This window comes from Arvicola amphibius, chromosome 12 (genome assembly GCF_903992535.2).
Source record: "Arvicola amphibius chromosome 12, mArvAmp1.2, whole genome shotgun sequence".
Lineage (NCBI taxonomy): Eukaryota > Metazoa > Chordata > Mammalia > Rodentia > Cricetidae > Arvicola > Arvicola amphibius.
In genome coordinates, this window is record NC_052058.2 from 120114492 (window position 1) to 120138532 (window position 24041).

Here is a 24041-nt window from a genome sequence, read left to right on the forward strand (position 1 = left end):
AGGATCTTATGGCTGCAAGTAGCAATGCGTGCAGTCATGCAGCCCAGTGCAGGGCGACGCAGAGTGGGAAGATGACATGCTCAAGGTCAGTGTTTCATAGGAGACCACGTCTCAAAATACCAAGGACTTGGGATACGGCTCAACAGCAGAGTAGCTGCCTAGAACCCCCCAGCGAGGAGGTGGGAATGTGATTCATGGGGTAGAGCTTCTGTCTAGATCCCAGTGAGGATTGAATATGGGCTCCAATCCCTAATACTATATATACAAAAGGGGAGAAAAATCAAGATTTTTCTGCCTATTTTTCACTGCCAACAGAAAGCCTGATACAAGTTAGCTTATACAAACATGGGCTTTATTGCTTGTGTGTGGGAGAGTGTGCTCAGGAAGGTTTTAATCCAGCTGCTCTACCTCTTCCTCATTGCTACCCCCATAAACCTCCGTGTCCACATAATAAAGCCACACTGCATGCTCAGGCTGAGACTGAGCCCCCTTGACCAGCAGAAGAACCTCCCTTTCCTGGAGACAGTGCACCTTCTCCTTACTTAGCATCACTGGGTCATGTGCCCACCTCTGAGCCAAACATGAATGGGATCAGAGCAGCTTAAGTCAGTTGGCGTTTACCTTCCTAACAGGCAGAGGTAGGAATGGCGCTGTTGATTTTCTACCAAATGGCTACACCTCCTTTGCCACCCCACTTGCCCAAATCCTCATTGAACACTGATTTCCCACAGTCAGGGACTTTGGAAAAGGCGTTTATTGGTGTGGTGGTCTCAACACTCCCCATGAATTGGAACACACGGCTCCCAGGGCCCCCCTCCCACCTCCCCTAGTTGCCCTCCCCCTCCCCACCCCATCCCAGACCCTGGGAATGGAAGACAATGTAGGATGGGGCCCACGCCCCCGTCTGAGGTACAGTCACTGCCCCTTGCCTCCTTGCCCCTCTCTGCCCTCGTCTTCACCAGGCTCTGAGTGGTATGGTTTGGGGTGTGTGGTTATTGAAGTTAGGGCTGGTGGCATGGTGCCTCTGCCTGGGTTCAGGATGCCTGAGTCTCCTCTTCTCAACTCTGTGAGGCCTGGTGTATCAGGGCAGGGTGTTCCCACACACAGAGCCTGGAAGCTTCCTCTGTGGATAATAGTGGCCTACTCTGAGGGAATTACTGCTAGTCACAAACTCTGGGGCAGCTGAAGCCAGGAGCTATTGCTGGTCAATCGCTGGTGTGTGTGTGTGTATGTGTGTGTGTGTGTGTGTGTGTGCGCGCGCATGCGTGCATGCGTGCTTGCGTGTGTGTGTGTGTGTGTGTGTGTGTGTGTGTGTGTGTGTGTGTGGTCACAGCAGCCTTTGGAGGTACTAGGGGTTGAGAGGCAAGGAAGCAGGCAGCCAGGGAGCCCATGCTTGTGAGTCAGTTGCAGGGCACCTGGAGAGTGCCACTGTGGCCCAGGGGAGTCTGGGGGTCTGGGTGGGACAAAGCACTGAGACAGACAGGTGATAAGTGCCACCAGCCTGCCTGTCAGTTGAATGGAAGCACCGATTGGCCCAGGAAGGGGGCCAGAAAGTCCAGGGTGGGGTAAGAACAGGGCAAGGGAGGTTTCAAGCCACTGAGTCAGTGATAGGGCCTCTGGCTGCAGGCAGCTGCAGGTGATAGAGCAGGGAGAAACAGCCATGACAAAGATCCCCACCTATTCACAAAGGCTGAGTGATGCCACCTACCCGCCCGCCCCTTGAGTAGGGAGGAAAGGGGCAGGTGTTCGTGCATATATGAGAAGGTGGGAAGCTGGCAGGCTTCTTGCCAAAGCTTCCACCTTGAAGCTCCCTTACCTACCTCCAGCCAGAGGAAGAGAGGCAGCAGGAATGGGCAGGGGCCATGGGAGAGTCGGGTCCAGAGAGGGAGGCCTCCTGGTTCTCTCCCTCAGCACACCTTCACACACACACATACATGACATGCAGACTCACTCACATACATGCACACGTGCGTACACACACACACACGTACACACACACATGAGCCAGTTGACAGCCTGAGCTAAGAGAGGGGTGTGGAGTGGCTGGGGGTGGTGGGTCACAATTGGAATCGTGAACAGGTGGCGAGAATGGCTGTAGAAAGATGCATAATTTTGCGTTATCCCTCACAGTGATGGGTTCTCTAAAAGACCTTCCTCCTCCTCTTCTTTCTTCCTCTGTGGCTGAGAGCTCTTCTGTCCCACTTGAGACCCAGGGCGCTTGCTCACCCCCTTTCTCTTGCTCCTGGCCTGAGGCCCCCTGTGGGGGGAGGTGCGCTGTACTGGGTGATGTCTACATTCTCCACCACAGCCAGCCCAGGGCGGAGAGGAGGGTCAAGGGCCCCGGGGGCCTTGGAGCTGAGTTCTCCAGGGATCCTGGGCCTGGCAAGAAAGAAACAGTCACAGAGGGAGGCTGAGATGGGGAGGTCCTGCAGGTCTCTCCTAGGTGCCTCCTCTCTCCCTCCAGCCTCCAAGGGCTGCTGTGTTCAGAACTGTCTAGGGCTTGGGGTCCCTGTGTCTCCCAGATTTCCCCCATTTCCTTTTTACTGGTTAGTCTGGATCCTTGGGGTTTGTTTTTCCCTGTTAAAAATTCTGTCAGCATTTCTACCTTCTAAGCCCACCAGAAACTTCAGGAAGCCTATGCTTGTTTGACTGTGAGGTTTTTGTTTGTTTTTGTTTTTTATCACCTTGTTTGTTTTGCTGGGGATGGATTGTGCTGATTTGCACGCTAAGAAATGCTCTACCGCTGAGCTACCACCAGCCCCTCACTGGGGGATTCTAGGTAGGGGTTCTGCCACTGAGCCACACCCCAACCCCTCACTGGGGAACTCTAGGCAGGGCTCTACCACTGAGCCACACCTCCAGCCGCTCACTGGGGGATTCTAAGCAAATATTAAGCCGTAGCCCAGGCCTCTCTTTACTTTCTGTTTCACAACAGGGTCTCACTAAGCTGGTGAGGCTGGACCTGAACTTTCCTTAGCCTCCTGAACACCTGCCATAATACCCTGCAATACAAGTCCCTGGCTCAGAGTCTCTTTTGACCCAGCTTTTTTCTTTGCTCACACTTCTGCACCCAGCCAATAACAGCCTGCAGGCTGTGCCCCCAAACGGCTTGAGATGCAGAAACTGGATTCCTGAAGCAGTAAAAGTGCTTGTCAGTCACGTGTCAATCACTGTTTAACAGTCTTCAGTGGCCTTGGCATGTAGTGCAGTTATTCCAGAGCATCTCTAAGAGCAACTGAAGGCTGTCCTCCGTGTCAGACCACCCTCCTTCTTGCACAGGGCTCCCCTTTCTCCAGCAATCCTATCTCAAACCTACCACCCCAATTCTGTCTATATTTTTGCACATGCATCTGTTTCTTTGATATGCATCTATCAGTCCGTTTGTTCAGTGTTTTTCTACTAGACCCTGTGAGTCCCCAGACCTTGAACTCACTATGTAACTGCCTGCCTTCTCTTCCTGAGTGCTGGGATCACAGGTGTGCACCACTGTCCTGGCTTTAAATAGTAATGGGATTTGTGTCTAGAACTTTGTGGATGCCAGGTAAGTATCCTATCCTCTGATAATCAATTTGTTCTGCGGCACTGTTGGGGTTTCCTAAATTCTGGGGGCTATTCCTATATATCTTCCTCCTTACCCCACCCACTGATATCTGGGCCCCACCAGTGCCCAGCCCCACCCCGCCGCCCAGCACAGACGCACGCAGGAGCCGCATGGAGGCGCTGGACGCTCCAAGTCGGTTGGCTGCTCGACAGGTGTAGTTGCCATAGTGCCTAGCGCTCACGTTGGCGAAGAGAAGCATGGAGCGGGTGCGCTCCGTCTGCACTTTGAGACCCTCCGCCGAGCCGCTGCTTAGCCTGCCAGGGATCCGGATCAGGGTTGGTTTCAGCCTCCCTTGGGGTGCAGTGCCCAACTCCCCCACAAACATCCAAGCTCCTTTCTTCTCCCAAGAGACTCAACTCTACGTAACCCATGTACCCCAGGCCTCCCCGCGGATCCCTTCTCCAAGCACCAGGGCCACTCTAGTACATTCCCACCATGCGTCCCTAATCCCCAGTGCCTCTTAAACTCAGCCCTGGTGGTCTCTTTAAATTTCTCTTCCACACATTTAGCATCAACTCTCGACCCCAGACCTTCTTGTGTGGGGTAGGATGGGGGAAGGGCAGGGAGTAATCTTAGCATTCATTATACTGGTGCCTGAAGTCTTTCTTCCAGGAGCCTACAGACCCAGTAACCTAGAAAGTGGACCCTAGACTCTCAGGACCCAGGTCTCCGCACCTTTGCACTGCTAGTTTCTCCATCCCAGCTCTGTGATCTGAGACTTAGGACCTCCCTCCCCTCCCCTCTTCCCTTAGCCTTGCCCGGTGCAGTCCTCACAGCCTGTCATCCTTGTACCACTGGAAATCTGCAGGCGGCACGGCCATGGCTTCGCAACGTAGAAGGGCAGCCCGGCCCAGGGCGGTTCGCGCGCTGGTCACGTCGGTGATAGTAGGGGGATCTTTGGAGGAATAGGGGACAGAAGCACGTCCTTGCTGCATGGGAACTTCAGGGCCCCATTTCAGCACCCTCCTCCTTCAGATCCGAATTCCCACCCAGCTGCCAGCTTCATGCAGCATACTCCTCCCCATCATCAGGGTCGGCCAGTTCTCCCCTTTGATGCTCACAATTTACTGTGACCAGCACACGGCGGCTGTCAGGCGCCGAGTTCACCCCGTTGTGAGTAATGCATTCGTATTCCCCAGCCTGGCCCCGCTGGATGTCGGAGATTTCCAGAATCTCGCCCTCTGAGGTGAAGCCGTCTGTGGGGGAAGCCGGGAACGGGGTGTGGGGCCGGACACAAACACTTAACACGGGACAACACGGGCACAACACGGACACACATCAGCAGGGCACAGCAGGGCCTGAAGTGCCCAGGTCAGTAGCAGCCGGGAAGGTCCTGTGGGGGCAGGATGGGACTGAGGTGGGGGGCTGGGAATCTCAGAACCTAGTAAGAAGGGACCTAGAATTTCGTCCAGATCTAGGGATCTGGAATCTTGTGTCATGCTCAGGGGGCCCACTTGGGAGTAAGGAGTAAAGCCAGGATATTGGCTTTTGGTTTTCAAGGATCCAGAAAAGGTAGACACAGTTGAGGGAGGGTCCAGAGTTCTCTTGGATTCAGGAAATTCAGACCTGCTGATTGAGATTGGTAATCCAGATACCTGGGATCTTTTTTTGTTGTTTTTTGTTTGTTGGTTTGTTTTTCAGACTTGAGGTCACAAGTGACCGTTTAGATAGAATTTAGGGCAAGTAGGATCTAGGGTTCAGAAGTCACCAAGGGTCAGGATGAAGGGACATGAGGCTAGAGTGGGTTTCCTGCCCTCAGGACATCAAAGGACCCAGTGATGGTGATTATGAGTTTGCATAGAGTCAGGAAGAGCAAGGGACTGGGCTCTCTAGGAGTGGGGATGAAATGCTGTTGTCCTGACCTGACATGTCAGGCATCTTGGCGGTACCTTCGGGGGAAACTGGATCTCAGAACTCATAAAGCATGCTGTGGGTAGAGAGGGGAGCTCCTGATCACTCTGGATCTATGGCGGGGGTCTAAGAACGTGCATTTCTGGAAAATTCCGGGAGCTGCTGATGCTGAGATCTGGGGACTGTTCAAACATCCAGAAGAGGAGAGGCTAGAAATGCTGCAGGGATGTGGAATGGCCAGACATTGGATGCATCCCAGCTTGGGGCCTGAGTTAGGAGACTCTCTCAGGTGGAGGGAATCTGGGGTGGGGAGTGCCAGGTGACCTGGAGCCTAGCCTGGTAAGAAATGGAGGCCAGGGGGGAGGATCAAGTCACCAGAAGGTCTCCAGAGGTTCAGAGTGAAGGAGTCTGGGACTCCAGCTAGGGATGTGGGAGAACAGAGGGGCCCAGATCACGGCAAGGGGAGGATCCTCACCTCGGAGCTGTCTCCAGGTGACAGTGGGCTCTGGCCTTCCCACAGCCAGGCAGAGAAGGTTCACATTGCCCCCTTCATTGACAGCCACAGGGGAGGAGATGTTCACAATGCGGGCAGGGACTGGAGACAGAGAGAGACCTGGGGTGACCCTGCACCCCTAGCCACCCAGACCTAAGCTCCACTGTTAGATCCAAGATCAGGCCCAGGATTACAGATCCCTCCCCATTAGACCCAGGGGTGTGGGCTCAAACTCTCCCCACTCACCCATGGGTGTAGACTCCACACTACAGCCCTTCACCCTCAGATCCAGGGTCCAGATGTCAACCCTGCCTCATACCCAAGAGTCAAACTCAGACTCACGCTCATTTCTTCAGACTCTGGGGTGCAGACCTCAGCTCCTCCTTTTCCTCCTCTCTCCAGGACTCCAGACTTTAGCCCTCCTCCCTCACACCCAGGAGTGCACACCCTAACCCTCCTTCTTCATATCTAGGAACCTCCTGAGCCTCTCCTCGGGGAAATGAGTGCAAACAGCAAGAGACAGGCAGGCTGGCGTGTTTACGGAAGAGTGCCCACTCATGGGCAGTTTCGGTCACACAGCCCAGCAAATGCTCTGAGCTGTAGCTGAGTACCCCTCCCATACCTTGTTAGAGAGCCGCTGTGGTGCAGGGTGAGGTGGCTCATGCTCCACTCACTTGTATCCCCGGGCAGTGATCAGCACTGGGATGAGTGCACACAGTGCTCCTCCTAGCCCTGACCATTCTGCAGGCCTGCCTTCCTGTCCCTCCCCACTTGTCTTCATCTTCACACAGGGCTCACCATGGACGATGAGGTAGACCTGAGTGGTGTAGGGCTGGTGGCGGGTCTGGAAGGAGCAGGTGTAGAGGCCCTCATCACCAAGCCCCACCTGGGTGATGAGGATTGAGAACTCTTCAGGGGTGTTGATGAGCAGCCGCACCCGGGGGTCACTGGTCCAGCGGTCATTTCCTGCATACAGGATGTTGGAGCGGTTCAGCCAGGCCACTCTGGTCACATGCTCATCAATGAAGCAGCTGGGGAGGAAGCCAACAATAAGAAGAGAAGGCAAGGGCTTCCCCATCAACTGCCACCACACCTGCAGGACCCTGGGAGGCAGACCTGGCAGTGCCCACTGGACAGCAGGGTTAGCCAACCCTCAGAGAGAGAAGAGGCCTAGAAGTAGGACCTGTGAGGGACTGCTGTGTGTTAGGGAGGGAGGGGAGAACTGACTCAGAAGTGGGAAAAAGGTGGGGGACAGAGACCCTGAGACAGAAAAACAAAGACAAGTGGTGAAAGATAGAGAGACAGAAAGATGGGGCAGAAATCCTGAAAAAGGAGACAGGGATGGAGGGAAGGAGGGATGGAGGGAGGGAGGGAGGGAGAGAGAGAGAGAGAGAGAGAGAGAGAGAGAGAGAGAGAGAGAGAGAGAGAGCAAGGGACAATGACCCAGGTGGGGAGAGAGACCCTAGTGAGGAGAAGACCCCAGAGACTGATACTCCTCATTCTTCCCTGGCTCATGGTCTACAGGGTTCTGAATCCTAGTAGTTCCCATCTCTTCACTTTAAGAGGACAGTAAGGTCCACAGGTGGAGCTGGGCTTAGTGTCCACATCCCGCACGGCTGGCTCCAGATGCAGCTGATGTCACTCGGGGCTTGTGCATGCAGGGTGGGTGGAGGGGAGTAGCCTTGTAAAGCCTCAGGCTGCCTGAGCCCCAACTGGGATATACCTGAGGGTGGCGTTGTCACCTTCACACACTGTGTAGTTGTCTGCAGGTGAGCTGAATTCCAGGCTCTGGGACAGCAGCCCTGCAGAGGGAGGGGATTGTTCAGCCTTGGCAGCTGGGGCGGGGCCAGCTGTGACAAAGACTCTGTTCATGGACACAAACGCATACACATGGTTTTTGTTACACAGACATCTGCATCCACTGCTACAGAATGTATTGTTTTCAGAAACTCACACACAGGGACATACTCAGACTAGACCAATATGTCATGTCCCATCCTCTGGGTCTGCTCTGACTCATAAACAGAATGGAACTCTTGTGGAACAGCTCACTTACAGAGCTGATGACCAATCTCAATCCATACACACAGGCAAATGGGCATGCAGAAAAATATATGTGCATTGGTGCATGTGCACACAGACACATCTCCACACCCAGACATATGTATGCACATATCAAACACAGTGCCACGGACATGCAGACACATCTAAGCACTCAGCTACAGAGCACATACGCATGCAAAGCGAAGTGTTTAGAGACTCCCAGTTACATGGTACGGAATGCTGTCCCTGGTCATGACAAGACCGCTGTCTTGACAGCGGAGCACCACACGAGGCGTTGCAGGACTGGACTTGAGGAAATGGTGCTCTCAAAGCACTGGAGGCGGCACTAGAACTGGTCAAGCCCCACAGGAGGAGCCTTGCTAACTATGCTGCGGGTGTGGAGGGGGCAACTCTTTGATGGCATAGCTGCCTGCATGTTGCCCACATGCCTGTGAGTCACTCTGTCCCACACTCCTGTGAGAAACCCCATTTGAACTCATTGGTCCACCAAGCTAGACTTGCATTTCAGAATTATTTCCTCGGTGTATCGTTTGTGCCCTGTCTGGGGTGAGTAGACATTTCCTTTTGTTGTTGCTTTGGTTATTTGGTGGTGTGTGCATGTACACAGGGGTGCCCTTGGAGAGGGCATCAGATCCCCTGGAGTTGGAGTTACAGGCAATTGTAAGCTGTTTGATGTGGGTGCTGGGTCTTCCACAGGAGTAGCAACTGCCTTCACTACTGAGCCATCTCTCCAGCCCCATGGACAGATGTTTATTCAAGTCTCCTCAGGTAAAGTCACACAGTGTATAAATATAATAAACAAGTATGGAGGTACACACAGACACAGGTATCATGCATACATACAAGTACTCAAGACTCACATGCATACAAACATGCACACACAGAGACACGTTGTTCACGGTCACACACACAGACTGTTGAGCATACAGTACACTGACACTCATGCATACAACAAATATATTTGCAACAAATATATACATGTACATGTGAGCAAGATGCATATAACACACATTAATTCAGACATACATGTGCAGACACACGCAGAGGGTCACAGATCCTAAACATGGCCTTGTATCCACACCTTTAGATATCCCGTGTGGCTGAACACAGACCTTCACACATATACACACACAGCTGCCAGACACAGTTAGCATGCCAGTGCCCACAGTGCACACACAGGCCTGCCTGCACGCACCAGTGTGGCCCGGTCACACCACTATTCAAGTCTCTGTAAATTAGGGCCAGCAGAGCTGGACCAGGGCCAGGGAGTGGGGGCTGGGTAAGTGGGGGCAAAGCAGACTGCACTAAGAGGAGGTCGGCTGTATGACCTTGGATGATTGGAGCAGGAGGGCCCTGAGAGGGCTGCCCTGCCCCCAGCCGGGGGAAAGGAGCTAATTAATCTAATGAATTAATTGCCCGTGGTAACCCAATGACTCCCTGGGGGCCTTTCAATCAACAGCCCCTCAGGATGGGGCTAGGACAGAAACAATGTAGCAGGCTGGTTAGGCCCAGGGGTTTGGGTCTGAGCCCAGAAGCCTCTCAGCCTGGGGTCATCCAGGCCAGAGCCATTGTCTTTCTGTAAAGAAGCCCAAGCAGGGAACTTTGTCACATATGCTCAATGGGATGTGTACAGACATACGGGACCCACCAGGGACTAGGAAAAACCCAAAGCCAAGGCTAAGCCTTGTGATACACATGGTTATGGTCCAGGTCAAAGGTGCTCCCACAGCCCAGACACATGACTTGCAGAAGGTCACTTGCAGAACCAGGAGCAGACAGACACACGCAGAACGCCAAAGGCCAAACCACGCTGATGCACCGAGTTACCCTGCTGTCCCCTCAGGGTTCCACTGACAACAGCCTTGCACACCATGCGTAGCTATAAGGTCCTCTCAGGTTGTAGAGCGCAGCACTGCCAGCCTGAGCAGACAGTCCCTGCACCCACTTAGGAAGGCTCTGGGTCCTTCTTGCACAAAGCTACCACTTGTCCAAGGGGGCAAACCACTACACTGTCACATCCCCTCCAACAGACAGGTGCTGCCCTGTCTGTCACCTCTGATACACGCATACATGCACACATACACGCACTTGAGTGTGCACAAACACACGCACCCCTAATCTAAGTCACAGATCAAAATACACATCCAGACCAAAGGAAGTGAGAGAATGTGACAAACCAGTTCAGGAGCACAACCATGTTTGGTACCATGATCTCTTCATAAGCTGACCAACACAGATACACCCTGCAGCATGCCAAACTCTTGTCGTGTCCTAGACAGGGCCCTCAACCTCATCCCATCAAGGGGCTGAAGTTTCTGAGGCTTTGTAGGGTACCTAGATACCCCCACCCTACAGAAGTGACAACACAGGACTCCTACAGAGACTGCTGGTATCCCAGTGCTCTTCAGAGCTGGTATGTCCACTCACACAGGCTCAGTGTGCGAACAGGGGCCTATGCCACAGGGGAGCCCTCAGCCATGGGTTCTCAGACAGAGGCCCCTGCACAGAGGCACCCTTGCCATGGAACTCTTCCCAGTTCTGGCACTGCCACTTCTGAAGCCCTGAGTGGCCCTGGGACCCAGGCTTCCTGTCAAGTCCTAGAGTCAGCACCACCCTTCTGCCCCCGGCCCCCAGGCTGTGTGTAGCCCAGATGTGCCCCCTCCAGTCCTCCATCCACTAAACCTCAAATCCCTTCTTCTAGCGGCACAGGTGAACTCCAGCCTCTGTGCTCAGGTCATAATCTTGAATCAAGGTGGTCTTGTGGACGGTCCTAGGAGACATGATAAATGAGCCTGTCCCTCAACGAGCCTTTAGCTCCTTGCCTATGAATATGGATACCACAGACCTTTAAATATGTACTTAAAAAACCTGACCCTGGAATCAGGTGCTCTGCAATCTGGGCTTCATTTAAAGAGCCTAGCAGGCAGGCATTCATTTATCCAAAGACAACCTTTTTTAAAATCTTTCTTTTCTTCCCCTTTTCTTTTCTCTTTTTCTTTTCTTTTTCCTGTTTTGAAACAGGTTCTCTGTTTGAGAGATGTTTTTTTGAGACATAGTCCTGGCTGTCCTGGAATTCACTATGTAGATCAGCATGGTTTTGAACTCACAGAGATCTGCCTGCCTCTGTCTCCTGAGTACTGGGATTAAAGGCTTGAACACACACCTGACCCCAAAGTCAATCTTAAAACTCCACAACCTGATTCCTCTCCATATTGCCTGAGTTTATCGACTGTGGCCATGTGTGGGACTCCTCTGGGGCTACAGCATGATACAGTGCAGTGCCTGGCCCACAGAAAGCCTCAGAAGATGTTGAATTATTAATGTGGAAACCCAGCTAGGAGCACTCCCACATTCTGTCAGGCCTGCTCTTCCTTCCCACAGAGTCTGGGCATTCTCCATTATCACTAAATTCACACATGACACCACATCTCTCCTACAGACTGGACGTGTTCTGGGGGCAGAGCCTCACTGTGACTCAGATCTATGTCCCTAGTGTCCCCCAGCTCCCTCGGGAGTCTTCTTGGAAATAGTTGTTGTCTGAATAAAAAGGAATGGATGCCTCTGACTCTTGAATTCTTTCTTATTCCTCAAAACTCCATTCAGGAACAGCTCTGTGACTGCTCAGGGAAGAGACCCCCATGCCCTGTTCTAGGCGGCCAGTATGGCCGCCTATAGCACCTCCCTCACCTGACCTGAAATTTCTGGATGCTGTGATTAAAAACACCCACTTATTTATACTTTCTGTGTACATGTGTGTGCCTGTGTGAGTCTATGTGCACCATGTGCATGCAGAGACCTCCACAGGAACCAGAAGAGGGTGTTGGATTTCCTGGAACTGTGACCTGCCATCGAGTGCTGGGAGCCAAACCCAGGTCTTCTGAAAGAGCAGCAAGTGCTCTTTCCCACTGAGCTGTCTCGTCAGTCCACATGCTTTGATGTTTATCTGTCTGACCCAGAAATGTGCCTTGCTTAGGTCAGGGAGGGGTCTGGAGAGGAAATATAGGGTTCTAAAGCCATGTAACAGACCTCAAAGGCTAGGAAGCCCAGTGTCTACCCTTTCATGTCTTAACTACACATCCCCATGGGTTGAGCTCGGTTTCCCCATCTGGAGAAAACAAAGAATAAGAATTCAGTGCAACTTCTTCTGAACGCTGCCTTGAGAGTACACAAGCAGACGGCATGCTTAGCTCAGCAGCTGATGTGTAGCATGGGCTGAGAATGTGTCCAGAGTGCATCCTTCTAAAGAACTGCGTACTTCTCTTGCTGGCCTGCTGTCAGCCTCCCTGACTGGGGTGAGGGGCAGACTGTTCAGTTAGCTGGCCTGGTGTCAGCCTCCCTGACTGGGGCGAGGGGAGGATGGTCCGGTCAGCTGGCCTGGTGTCAGCCTCCCTGACTGGGGCGAGGGCGGATGGTCAGCCGACACTTCTGAGATCTGCCACTCCTGTCAGACATCTTGTTCTAGCAACCCTGTCTCAGCTTCCCCTAGGAAAAAAGGTAGAGTCCCAGCATCAAGGCTCTCCTCTGTGCCTCAGGTACAAAAGTCTCTCCATCTTTCTGGGACTCAGTTTCCCCACTGGCAAATGAAAATGATGACTAGCCTCCCTCTCTTACTGGAGATAGGGTAGATTAGAGGGACATCGTGAAAATCAGACTTGGTAGCTCATGCCCGTAACCCTGGCACTTGGAAAGCGATGCAGGAAGATTTTCCCAAATCTGAGGTCAGCTTGACTACAGAGTTCCAAGCCAGCCTGGACTCAAGTGAGTTTCAGGCCAATTTCAAAAATATAGTGAGACTGTGTGTTATATATAATAATATTCATTCATTCATTTATATGTAATATGTGTATATAAATATATAATAAACAAGCTGAGGAAGAGGCTGAGGGATATAGAAGGGAGGAAGCCTGTGAGGAGGACAGGGTTCTCTCAGGCCACTGCTCTTGCGAGATTTCCAGTCTAGACTCACAGAAAAAAATAAATAAACAGAGGTCATGGGAGGAAGAGGTTTCTAACAGGCTCTATGTTCAGAAATTAGAAGAAAGAGTCTTTAGGGATCCTGGATGAACCCCAGGCAAAGCTGGGATGAGGACTGCCCCTGGAGGGCTGCAGCAGGGATAATCTCTGGCTTGACCGGCACCCGAAAGCCCACCTCTCTGCTGATCTCAGGTGACCCCGTGAGCTGCACAACAGGCAGCCTCTTCTGCGGGTTGACAGCTCAGGGCCTCTACGCCCACTGCTCTTCTTGGGACCTGGAAAACCAAGGTGGGTTTCTCTCTTCCTTCAGGCCTTAACCCCTTCTCAGCTTCCTAGGAGTGGCTTCCTGAATCAGCCTCCTCCAAAATGGACAACATGTCCCCAAAGACACTTCTAGCCTCTTCCCTCACGCTCTGAGGTGACCTATTTAATTGTTCGCTAGTTTTTTTTTCCCCAGCTGATTCTTGATCTCTGTCTTCTCACTGTAAGCTCTTGTGAAGGAGTGCTTAGTGTGGCTTGCTCCGCACTCCGGCCCACACCACATTTCTCGGGTGTCAGATGGCAGTGCACTCAACATTCAGGTGTGGCAGGACACAACTGTGACCCTGCGCTGAGGCCAGCCTGCGCTACCCACAAGGCAGGACAATACCTTCTGAGTTCTGACAACCTGGGTACAAGCCCCTGGACCCACACAGTGGAAGTAGAGAACTGACTCCCACAAGTTTTCCTCTGACCCCCCACTAAAAATTGAGTAAATGCAACATAAAAATGTACTATATAAAAAAGCAATGACAAGTAAACAAAGGGTCAAGAGTCAGGGTACAGGGTGCAAAGCCGTGGGACTGTCACAGGGCGGCCCTGGGCTGCAGCCCTCTCCCCTCCAGCTGCCCCACGAGCAAAGGACATTCCCCTTTCCTCACCAGTTCGCTCACTCTGCTGAGATTTTTTGATGGAGTTAGTGTTGAGACAGGGTCTCAGATAGCCCAGGCTAGCTCAGTAGTAAAGACTGACCTTGAACCTCTGATCTTCCTGCCTCTGCCTCCCAATGCAGGGAATACAGGTGCAAACCACCATGCTCAGCTTATGCAGATCTGGGGATCGAACCCAGGGCAAGCTAGCCAAGCACTACCAACTGAGCCACATCCCCAGCCAGTATAGCTTCATTTTGTGAATGAATATGTAAATGTGTGGACAGTGTTGGCATAAAGCATTTGGGGGTAGGGAACTAAATGTACATTCATAGTTACATAGCCAGGAATATAATACATAGCTAAGTGTAAGTAAGCCAAAGAAATAGGCTGACTTTATTTCTGTTTTAAGAAGAAAACACTGCCAAGAACAAACCAGGCCTTCTTTGCTTTGGACTGAAGAAAGTTGTGTGGAATGAATTTGTCGTGAAAGAGAGAGAAAGCTGGGGGACTTTGCTGCTCTGCTGCCTGGCTCTTGATCCACCAGCTCCTCTCAGGTGTGCATGAGACCTGGGCATACTAGCCCACATCCATATCCCAGAGTCTATGAAGAAGAGGCAGGAGGATTGCCTTCAGTTCAAAGCTTGGTCTACATATTCCAGACCAACCATGACTACATATTAAGACCCTGCTTAAAAACAAAACAAAACAAACAAACAAACAAACAGAACTATAGGAGAAGGGAGACGCCCATGCCTGTAATCACAGCATTTGAGCACTTGGAAGGCTGAGACAGGAGGATCACCTTGAATTCAAGACTAGCTTGTACTACATAGTGAGACCCTGACTAGAAAAATCTGTGACTACACGTGAGAAAGCTGGGGTCGGGAATTTTGTTCTTCCATGCTCCTCATGAAAAACTTGAGTTTAAAAAAAAGGCAATATCTTTCATACTTTACAAAATAAGGTGTGTCCCTGGCCCCAAGTAGCAGTAGGATATGAATGAGGCACCTGTCTAACAGGTAGATTGATCTCGGTCCAACCCACTGGGTCCCACTTTCTCTCGCTCTCAGGTTTCAGTGATCAAGGTCATATGGCTTTGCCAGAGCCACCACCCCCGCCCCCAGGGGAGGACCCCGGAGACAGGCACATAATGATTTCTGAGAGGCAAATGGGACTGCACCTTAAGATGAGAGCTGGGTGGAGGCCAGGGGTCAAGGAGGTGCAGTGAAGGGGAGGCAGGAACAGACCCAGGCGTGAGCAAGGGATGCAGTCTGAGAGGGACTCAAACATAGGGGTCAATGGAGATCAGTCTGAGAGGCAGATGTGACACTGCTGAACCCAGCAGGGATGAGACGGTCAAAGGGAGTCCACAAACAAAGGGGGTCAGAAACAGAAACCTAAAGTGACAGTGGCCCCCAGCCAGTAGTCAGCAAGTAAGACAGCGCTCAGTCGAGTACGTGCTCAGGTGTGGACTTTCAGCCCATTCCATTCCTGCCAGATCCCATGCCCTCCCCAAATGGATCTGTGTGGGGGCGTCCTGCGTGGATAGGATTGTTTATGTGACTCTGTAGTCTGCAGGTGTGGCTTGGCTGGGATACTGTGATGTTTATGCGACTGTGGGTTACTTGATTGGAGACCCAGAGTAGCTGCTTCCCTGGGGGCTGCTGGGGTACAATGTTGGGTTCCTGATGGCATAGCATGTCCCTGATTCTGTGATGCTTGATTGGACAGAACCTCGAGGAAGTGATGTGGAACCGCCTGGTTAACACTTTCTTGGCCTCCTAGGTACCCACAGCTCAGTCTTCGCCCCATCCCTCTCCCTTCTGTGCCTTGGGGGCCTTTTCCTTGACCATACTCTCTTTGACAGGCCCGTCAGGGAAAACAGTTCAGACATCCATTCTCAAGGCACGACCCACAGCTGCTGTTGGAGGGTCTTTAGGCCCACTGGACCAGTTGAGACCCTTGTGACTGACATTAGCCCTCACCGTTCTACCTTCTCCCCCCACTGTCGCCCTTCACCTATCCATTTCTCCATCCAAATTTCATTCAATCCAAGGCTAGATCAGAATCCTTAGCCCAGTACCCCAACTTCCTGGCTTCCCAAGATCATCTCCCAATAAACTGCAGCACCCCAAATGCCTACACTTTCAGTGCGAGGAAAATCCCGATAGTGAGTTCCAGCCCCTTCTCTGATTTCCCTGGGTCTGGGTTTTCAGTCTGTGGACACTCTGTCCTCATTGCTTGCTGACCCTGGAAGACACTCCCTCCTCTACCTCTGCCTAAAGACGCAGAGGCAGTGCCCTGTCCCCAGGCAAAGACTGCGCAGGGGACCCTCTCCAAAACGCAAGACAAGACCCCCTCCACACATGGGGCATCATTCCAGCCTGGTACCCCAACTCAGTTTGAAGACTGCCCAGACGGAAACTGTCACCCCAATGTCTGAGCCCCTCCCTGACCTAAAGCCGTACATCTCTGCCGCTCCAGGCCGGCAGCAGGTGTCGGCGACCCTCTTGCTAGTGATGGAGCAGCTGACGATGGGAATGTGCACCCCTGAAACACCGCGTATCCATGCACCCAAGGACCCCTGCCCAGCCAAGGACTGCCTCCGGGTCCCCGACTCCAGACCTCCGCATACCCCCAACCCCGAAGGGTACCTCCCTGCCCGCCTCCGCCCCGGCCCTGTACCCCCTTCCGGGACCCCGGCGTCCCCGCCGAGTCCCCCGCCCCCAGCGCTGCGGTACCTCGGCTGATGACGGCCAGACCGGCCAGGGCGGCGGCGGCGAGGAGCCGGAGCCGGGCCCCGGGCGCAGGGGGGGGGCATCGCGGCGGCGCGGAAGGGGAGGGGAGGGGGCGGTCGGGGCGCGCGAGCCTGGGGGAGAGGGGGAGGGGAAGGGGGACCCCGCCTGCGGCTGCACCGGCCCGGGGGGCGGCGGGGGCGGGGGGAGGGGGCTGGGGGGGCGCGACGAGGCGGCCTGAGCTGCTGCAGACCTGGGGAGGGGGGTGGCGCTGACGGGCAGGGAGACCGGCCAATAAGGGCAAGCGGGGGGCCGCGGAGGCGGGGCCGGGGGGGAATTGCTCGTTGGAGGGAGAGGCCTTTGTTACTGTGGCCCGGCCCTTCCCCCGCCCTCCCCCGGGCCACAGGCGTCCTCCAGGTCTCCAGAATCCTGGCCAGAGATGCACTTCATCCAGCTACCTCCTGCTGCAGGAGCCAAAAACCCTCCTCCCCAGAACCAGGTCCTGTCCCTCCTCTCTCAGACTCAAGGTGTGCAGACCCCAGATCTTCCTCCCTTAGTCACAGGAGTCTAGACCCAGTCTTCCTCCCCCAGACTGTTAGAGTCCGAGAGAAGCCCCCAAGGAAAGACCAGCAGTCACGTATGCAATAACAAGAACACTTTATTAATTCTAACGTTGGGATGACACATGGTGACCCCCGCCCCCCAAGAAGGTCACAAGCTCCTTTTAAGCAGAGTTAGGGGAATTCCAGGGAGAAGGGATTAATCTGGGGCTGATTGGTGGAGGAAAGATTAGCCTGGGGCTCATTGGTGGGAGGTCCTAATGGTTAGGGACCTTCCAGGAGCAGAGTAGGGAAAACTGTCTTTAGTAATCAGGAGACTGGGGGGCTCCTGCTGAGCCAGTAAAGGGGCTTTGGGGGTCTGCTGAGCATGCAGAAGGCTGGGGCGCCTGCTGATTGGTTGCTCCTAAGTTGTGGTTTTCTTGAGGACTGTCTGTAAACAGCTCTGTCCCATTTTAGTGAACCAAAACTAAGGCCCAGTCTCGCTCAGGCTATTATGAGAGCCTGGTCTGCCCCCTCTCCCCCCCCCCCCCGCCCATCCCCAGCCTCCTCCATCAGACCCTAGCAGTCCAGTGTCCAGCCTCCTCCCTCACACCCAGATGTCCAGACCCCAGCCCTCCTCCCTTAGACAAGGTCCAATCTCAGCTTCCTTCCTCAGACCCAGGAATCCAACCTCCCTCCCCATACAAAATAATTAAATATAATAATTTATTTTTTTATTGTAAGAGCCACAGCTCTGAGCCAAAGTCATCTAAGCTATACAATGGGGAAATAGATGTTCTCTTTTCATGTTTGTGATGGGGGAGTAACACTGCTTGGGCTCAGGACAGCTAGCATAAGTTGTAGGAGAATTCGCTGAGTCCCTAAATTGAACCCAAGGCCTTCGGCTTGCCAGGCAAAAGAATTACCCCTGAGCAAACCCGCTCAATGGGGGACTATAGGCAGATGTTCTACCTCTGAATCATACCCAAGCCCCTCACTGGGGATTCTAGGCAGGGGCTCTCACTGGGTCACACCCCCATCTCTTCATTGGGGATTCTAGGCAGGCAGTTTACTGTTGACCTGCAGCCCCAGCCTTAATGGATTAATGTAGGCAGGTGAATGAGTTGGAAACTCAGCAAAGGACAGCAACCACTACTGTGTGACAGAATGGCATGGGACAGGAGAGGTATATCACATGTGCATGCATGAGCGCATGCACACATGCACACGTGTACACACACACCAGGTGATACAGCGGACCATTTCCATTTCTTCGAGTGTTTCAGGCTTGCTGTTTATTAAATACTGCTTTCATTGCTACAACAAAATGCTTGACACAGGCAATTTAGGAAGCAAGGGTTTAATTTTAGTTCAGCATCCTAACCTGAAAAACTGAAATTCAAATCACTCTAAATTCTGAAGTTTTTAATTTTTAATAACATTTTATTCATTTTGGTGTGGTTTTGCCCACCTGTAATCCCAGCACTAGAGCAGTGAAGGCAGGGGCATCATGGGTGCAAGGTCACCCTTGGCTATATATCAAGTTCAAGGCTAGCCTGGGCTACATGAGATCCTTTGACAAAATAAAATGTTTCAGGTTCTGGTGCATTTTGGATTTCATATTTTTGGATTAGAGAAGCTCACCCTGTCATAGTGCTTGGATTTTGCCTCTTGACTCTGCAAAGCTTGTAGCACAAATAATAAAAATCTAGAGTCAGATATTGGGGCTCAACCCGAACACCAGAAAAGCAAAGCAGCCAAGTCACTAAAGAAATCTTACCTCTACCAAGGCTGGGTGCCCGCAGACTAAGCAGACTAAACATCTCTCTCCTCCCATTTTATATTCCCTCTAGTGCTGGGATTAAAGGCGGTAATTTCTTAGGACTGGGATTAAAGATGTAAGCTACCACCACCTGGATTTGTTTCTGCATTGATTTTGTGTAGCTCAGGGTGTCCCTGAACTCACAGAGATCCATCTGCCTCTGTCTCCCAAATCCTGGGATTAAAGGTGTGTGTCACCATTGCCTGACCTTTAGTGGCTTTAGCTTTGCATCTGGTTTTTTTTGCATCTGGCAAGATTTATTTACTAAACTGCAAATAATATACCACTATAGAAACCACCTTTGGGTGGTTTGGATGAGAATGGCCCACACTGGTTCATGTATCTGAACGTTTGGTCTGCAGTTGGTGAGACTTGGAAGGATTAGTAGATATGGCTATGTTGGAGAAGGTGTGTCATGTCACGGGACGGGGTGGACTTTGAGGCTTCAAAAGCCTAGGACATTCCCAGTTAGTGTGCATACACCGACTTTGTCTGTGCTTGTGAATAAGATGTGAGCTCCCTACTGCTCCAGTGCTATGCCTGCCCGCCTGCCTGTTGTCATGCTCCCCACCGTGGGCTCTGCAACTGTGAGCCCCGCTCCCTCCACCATGACAGCCATGGGCTCTGACCTCTGCAACTGTAAGCCCCGCTCCCTCCACCATGACAGCCATGGGCTCTGACCTCTGCAACTGTAAGCCCCCCAACAAACTTCCTTTTGTAAGTTAGCATGATGTTTTATGACAGCAATGGAAAAGTGACTAAGACATCACCCTTTATTGCCTGCATTGCAGAAACAGAGCCGCAGTCTTTAAATAGTTCTGCTTTGCTGTGGGCGGCAGAAGGACCCTGGGGGAACTCTGTGAGGAGACACAGGCTGTGTCTTCCTTCCCCACTTCCCAAAGACTCCTTAACCATGCCTGTGTCCGTGTCTGCTCTGTCCGTGGGTATGCTGACCCCACCACGTCCTGAGGGTTGCTGGACTGAGTGAGTCTCAGACCACAGTCTCAGCCGCTCCCTTATCTGTAGGAATAGGCAATGACACACAACTGTCTGCCTGGCTCTCTCTCTCCTCCTTGTACATTTTGTTATCTCCTCTCCAGGATTGACCCACCAACTGCTGCCTCAACTATGACGTTCCCTTGGGGGCTTAGTCATCCTTTGATCCATAAAGGCAGTTCCGAAGAGCCTGAGGTGACCAAGCCTAGATGGGGACAGAAGTATCTTCCTCTATGCGGTGTTTGGCCTTGCTTTACCCCTATGGGATAAATTTGCGTCTTGGTCTGAGTAGTCACCAGACTGTTGCGTACAGTGATACGTTTATTTATGTTTTAATAAATAAAGCTTGCCTAAAGATCAGAAGGGCAAAACTAAGCCACTAGAGGTCAGGCAATGGTGATACACACCTTTAGTCCCAGTATTTGGAAGGCAGAGTTAGATGGATCTTTGGGGTTCAGAGCCACAGTGGGCTATACAAGATCAATGCAGAAACAAATACAAGTGGTGGTGGCCCACACCTTTAATCCCAGGCCTGGGGAAATCACCGCCTTTAATCTCAGCACTAGAGGGAATATAAAATGGGAGAAGAGGTTCGGACTGCTTAGTCTGCCTAGTCTGCTTAGTCTGTGGTCGCTCAACCTTGGTAGAGGTAAGCCTTCTCTAGTGGCTTGATTGCTTTGCTTTTCTGGTCTCCAGACTGAACCCCAATATCTGTCTCTGTGTTTTTATTAATCGTGACCTTGTGTCCCCACAGCATTCAGGGCAGAGTGTCACCTTGGTCCCTGGGGAAATGTTTGATAAATGAGAGAATGAGGAGGAAGGGAGGGAAGAGTGAGAAATGGCGAAAGAGAGCTGGGAGTGTGGCTCAGTCGGTAGAGTGTGTGCCTGGTGCTCATGAAGCCCTGGCATCCTTTCCAGCACCAATAACCCAGGCTTGCAATCCCTGCACAAGGCAGGCGAAGGTAGGAAAATAAAAAGTTTAAGGTCATCCTTGGCTACAGATGAAGTTGAAAGCCAGCCTGGTCTAATATGAAACCTTATCTCAAAGAGAGGAGGGGCTGCAGAAAAGAGCTCCATTTGCACCCAAAATGCATGGAACCTACAAAGCAACCAAAGTAATGTGAAGTATCGGGAACATAATAAAGCATGTGGGTGTGTGGGGGCAAAGGGAATGGAAAACACAGATATAAAAACAGAGTAAGGTTAAGGGACCCACCCACAGCAGGTACGTGTAGCCACCAATGTGGTGCTGTATTCACAACTGTTCTCTTTTTAGGAAGTCTCACCACATACAGCAAAGGTAGCTGGTTGATTCCTTCCTGCTGTCTCTGTGATTATGTACTCAGAACCCCACACGACTTTCTGGTGCATCTAAGGCCCTCCCTCCTCTGATACCTGCCCTTGAGCCATAAGCAAGGACCAGACCACCCACCTGGGATGCAACTACTTGGGGGTTAGGAGAAGAGGAGGGAAGAAAGGAAGAGGAGAGGAGGAGAGGGAAGAGAGAGAAGAGGAAGGGAAGAGAAAGAGGAAGAGAAAGGAGGAGAAGGGGAGGAAAGGGAAGGCTGTGAGATAAGGGAGAGGAAGGGGGAGGCCTGGAGAGGAGCGGGTTTTCCCAGCCACAGTGAGAGCCGGACTGTAGGTATCTGGCTCTGGAATCTTAGGTGGAGATGGCTTTGCTCCTCTGCAGGTCTGTTGGGGCTAGAGGGGTCTGGCATGTGCCATGATCCTTCTGCAGTTCCCACATGGACTCTCTTCTTGCTCTCTTCGTGGCCCTGGACTATAGAGCAAATGGAGGCTGCCTCTCCTTGGTGGTGGAAAGTCTAGCTTCTTTTCTGAGTGTCCCACTTGTGCAGGGGTGGACTGGCTCCTTTGACCTCAGGTAAAGGTGTTGCTCATAGAAACGTCTTACTTCTTGAAAGGATAACCATGCTACAATCCACAGGTGAGGTAACAAGGAGGGCCCGAGGATTTCCCTAGGCAGGGCTAACAGAAGAGATCTCCTGGATGGAGTTGGGGAAGGTAGGGATGGGAACTTGAGAGATCGGGTTGGTGGGGGTAAAGAGAGAAGGTACTGGAAAGACGACTGGAAATGGAGGGGCTTTTTGGGTTCAGGTAGAACCCTGTTGCAATGGAAATCTATAAGGATGACCTCAGCTAAGACTCCTTGCAATCGTACATACGTAGCCTGAACTTGTCATCTCTTGTGAGCAGATTGGTGACTACCCCAACTGTCGTCAGAGAGCCTTCATCCAGTAACTGATGGAAACAGATACAAGCCCACAGCCAAACACTAGTTCAAGCTCAGGGAATACTGCTGAAAAGAGGGAGGAAGGATTACAGGAGTCACAGAAACATCCAACCTGACTCATAGGAGCTCACAGAGTCTGAACCAAGAGCCAGGGAGTCTGCATAGGACTGATCTAAGCCCTCTACATACATGTGGCAGCTGTGTAGCTTGGTCAATTCGTAGGACTCCTAACAATGGAAACAGAGTCTTTCCTTATTGCCTGGTTGGCTTTGGGGAACCTGTTCCTTTTACTGGGATGCCTTGCTCAGCCTAAATACAAGAGTAGGTGCTTAATCTTACTCGACAAGATTTGATATGCCATGCTTTGTTAATATACCTGTAGGAGGCCTTCCCCTTTCTGAACAGAAACAGAGGAGGAGTGGATGGGGGGGGGGGGGGGGGGAGGGGTTAGAAGGGAGGCAAGAGGGAATGGGAGGAGAGTAGGGAGGGGAAACTACAGTTGGGATGGAAAATAAGTTAATTAATTAAATTTGGAATCTTAAAAATATATTACTTTTTTCCATTTATTGATTGCTTGCTTGATTGAGACAGGATCTCATACAACTCACTCTGTAGCTGGAACTCCTGATCCTTCCTCCTTTGTCGTTCGTTCGAGCGCTGAAATGGATGAGGTGTGAGCCTCACCTCAGCTGTGTGGCACTAGGGATCAGCCCAGGGGTTCATGCATGTGAGACCAGGCAAGCACGCAACCACTGAGCTCAGCCTCAGTCCCTTCATCCTAATTTCTATAAAATCCAGGCCTTTACCACCTTAGAATACAATCATATTTCTAGACAAGACTTTACAGAGATAATCAAGTAAGATGAATTCATGTGGGTGGATTAGACCCAATATGGAATATGACAAGAGACTAGGGTGAAATGGTAGGGAACAACTGTCATCCTACCAGCACTAGAAGGCTGAAGCAGGAAGATCTCAAAGTTCAAGGTCACACTGAAGTGAGACCCTGTCTTCAAAAAAGAAGAAGAAGAAAAAGAAGAAGAAGAAGAAGAAGAAGAAGAAGAAGAAGAAGAAGAAGAAGAAGAAGAAGAAGAAGAAGAAGAAGAAGACAGGGAATATAGATAGGAATGTGGTAGAGTGCTTTTCTAGAATCAGCCCAGTGAGGGACTGGAGTGTGGCTCTGCAGTGGAGCGCTTGCCTGGTATCAGGATGAGCAAGGCCTTACATTCCAAACTTGGAGTTACAAAAAAAAAAAAAAAAAAAAAAAAAAAAAAACCAAACAGACCAAATGTCAGAGGAGGAGGAGGAGGGGGCAGGAGGGGGAGGAGGAGGAAATGATGACACAAATTCCATCAGAGATGATCCTGTAAGGACACAGAAAGGAGACTGTCATCTCCATGTGGAGAGTGCCCCCAGGAGAGGCCAGCCATCTGGACACTTCCATCTTGGACTTTAACCTCCAGAATTAAGGAAAAAACCTGTGGCTTGAGGGCACCCATTCTGTGGTACTTTTGCATGGCAAATGTAAATGCTGACCTAAAAACATTTACACTGGAATTCACCGTCCTGAACGGGCACCATCAGCTTGTCTGAAAGTGGGGCAACGCTAGGCTGGAGGCTACACAGGGCCTTTGCCATGGTCGCTGCAGGGATCTGAGTAAATCCAGACCCACATGCAGTTAAACCCTGCCCCTCCATGCTGGCAGGCACATATAGGACTGCCATGGCTGGCCCCAAAGAGTGTGTGCCCCCTCCAGTGGTTGTGCCCAGGCCACCTGGGAAGGCCTGGCTCACATCCCTTCTG

At 51.8% G+C, this 24041-nt stretch overlaps 1 protein-coding gene across 1 annotated transcript; it reads right to left on the reverse strand.

The window, feature by feature from the left end:
* Positions 1-1385: 1385 nt before the first annotated feature.
* Iglon5 (IgLON family member 5) lies at positions 1386-23962 on the reverse strand. Its single transcript, XM_042054042.1, has 9 exons — positions 23800-23962; positions 16636-17058; positions 7669-7747; positions 6744-6976; positions 5928-6047; positions 4663-4797; positions 4376-4496; positions 3701-3855; positions 1386-2379 (listed from the first exon to the last, which is right to left on the reverse strand). The coding sequence occupies exons 1-9, from the start codon at positions 23960-23962 to the stop codon at positions 2291-2293; spliced, it is 1518 nt and encodes a 505-aa protein (XP_041909976.1). The 3' UTR covers positions 1386-2290.
* Between the last annotated feature and the right edge of the window lie 79 nt (positions 23963-24041).

Excerpts from the sequence above, each read along its gene's own strand:
- Iglon5 (XM_042054042.1), bottom strand. The coding sequence starts at position 23,962 with ATGGCAGTCCTATATGTGCCTGCCAGCATGGAGGGGCAGGGTTTAACT. Across the intron at positions 17,059-23,799 it reads GATGGTGCCCGTTCAGGACG|GATTCTGGAGACCTGGAGGA; the intron begins GTGAATTCCAGT and ends ATCTCTGGCCAG. Across the intron at positions 7,748-16,635 it reads TCTGGCCGTCATCAGCCGAG|GGCTGCTGTCCCAGAGCCTG; the intron begins GTACCGCAGCGC and ends CTCCCTCTGCAG.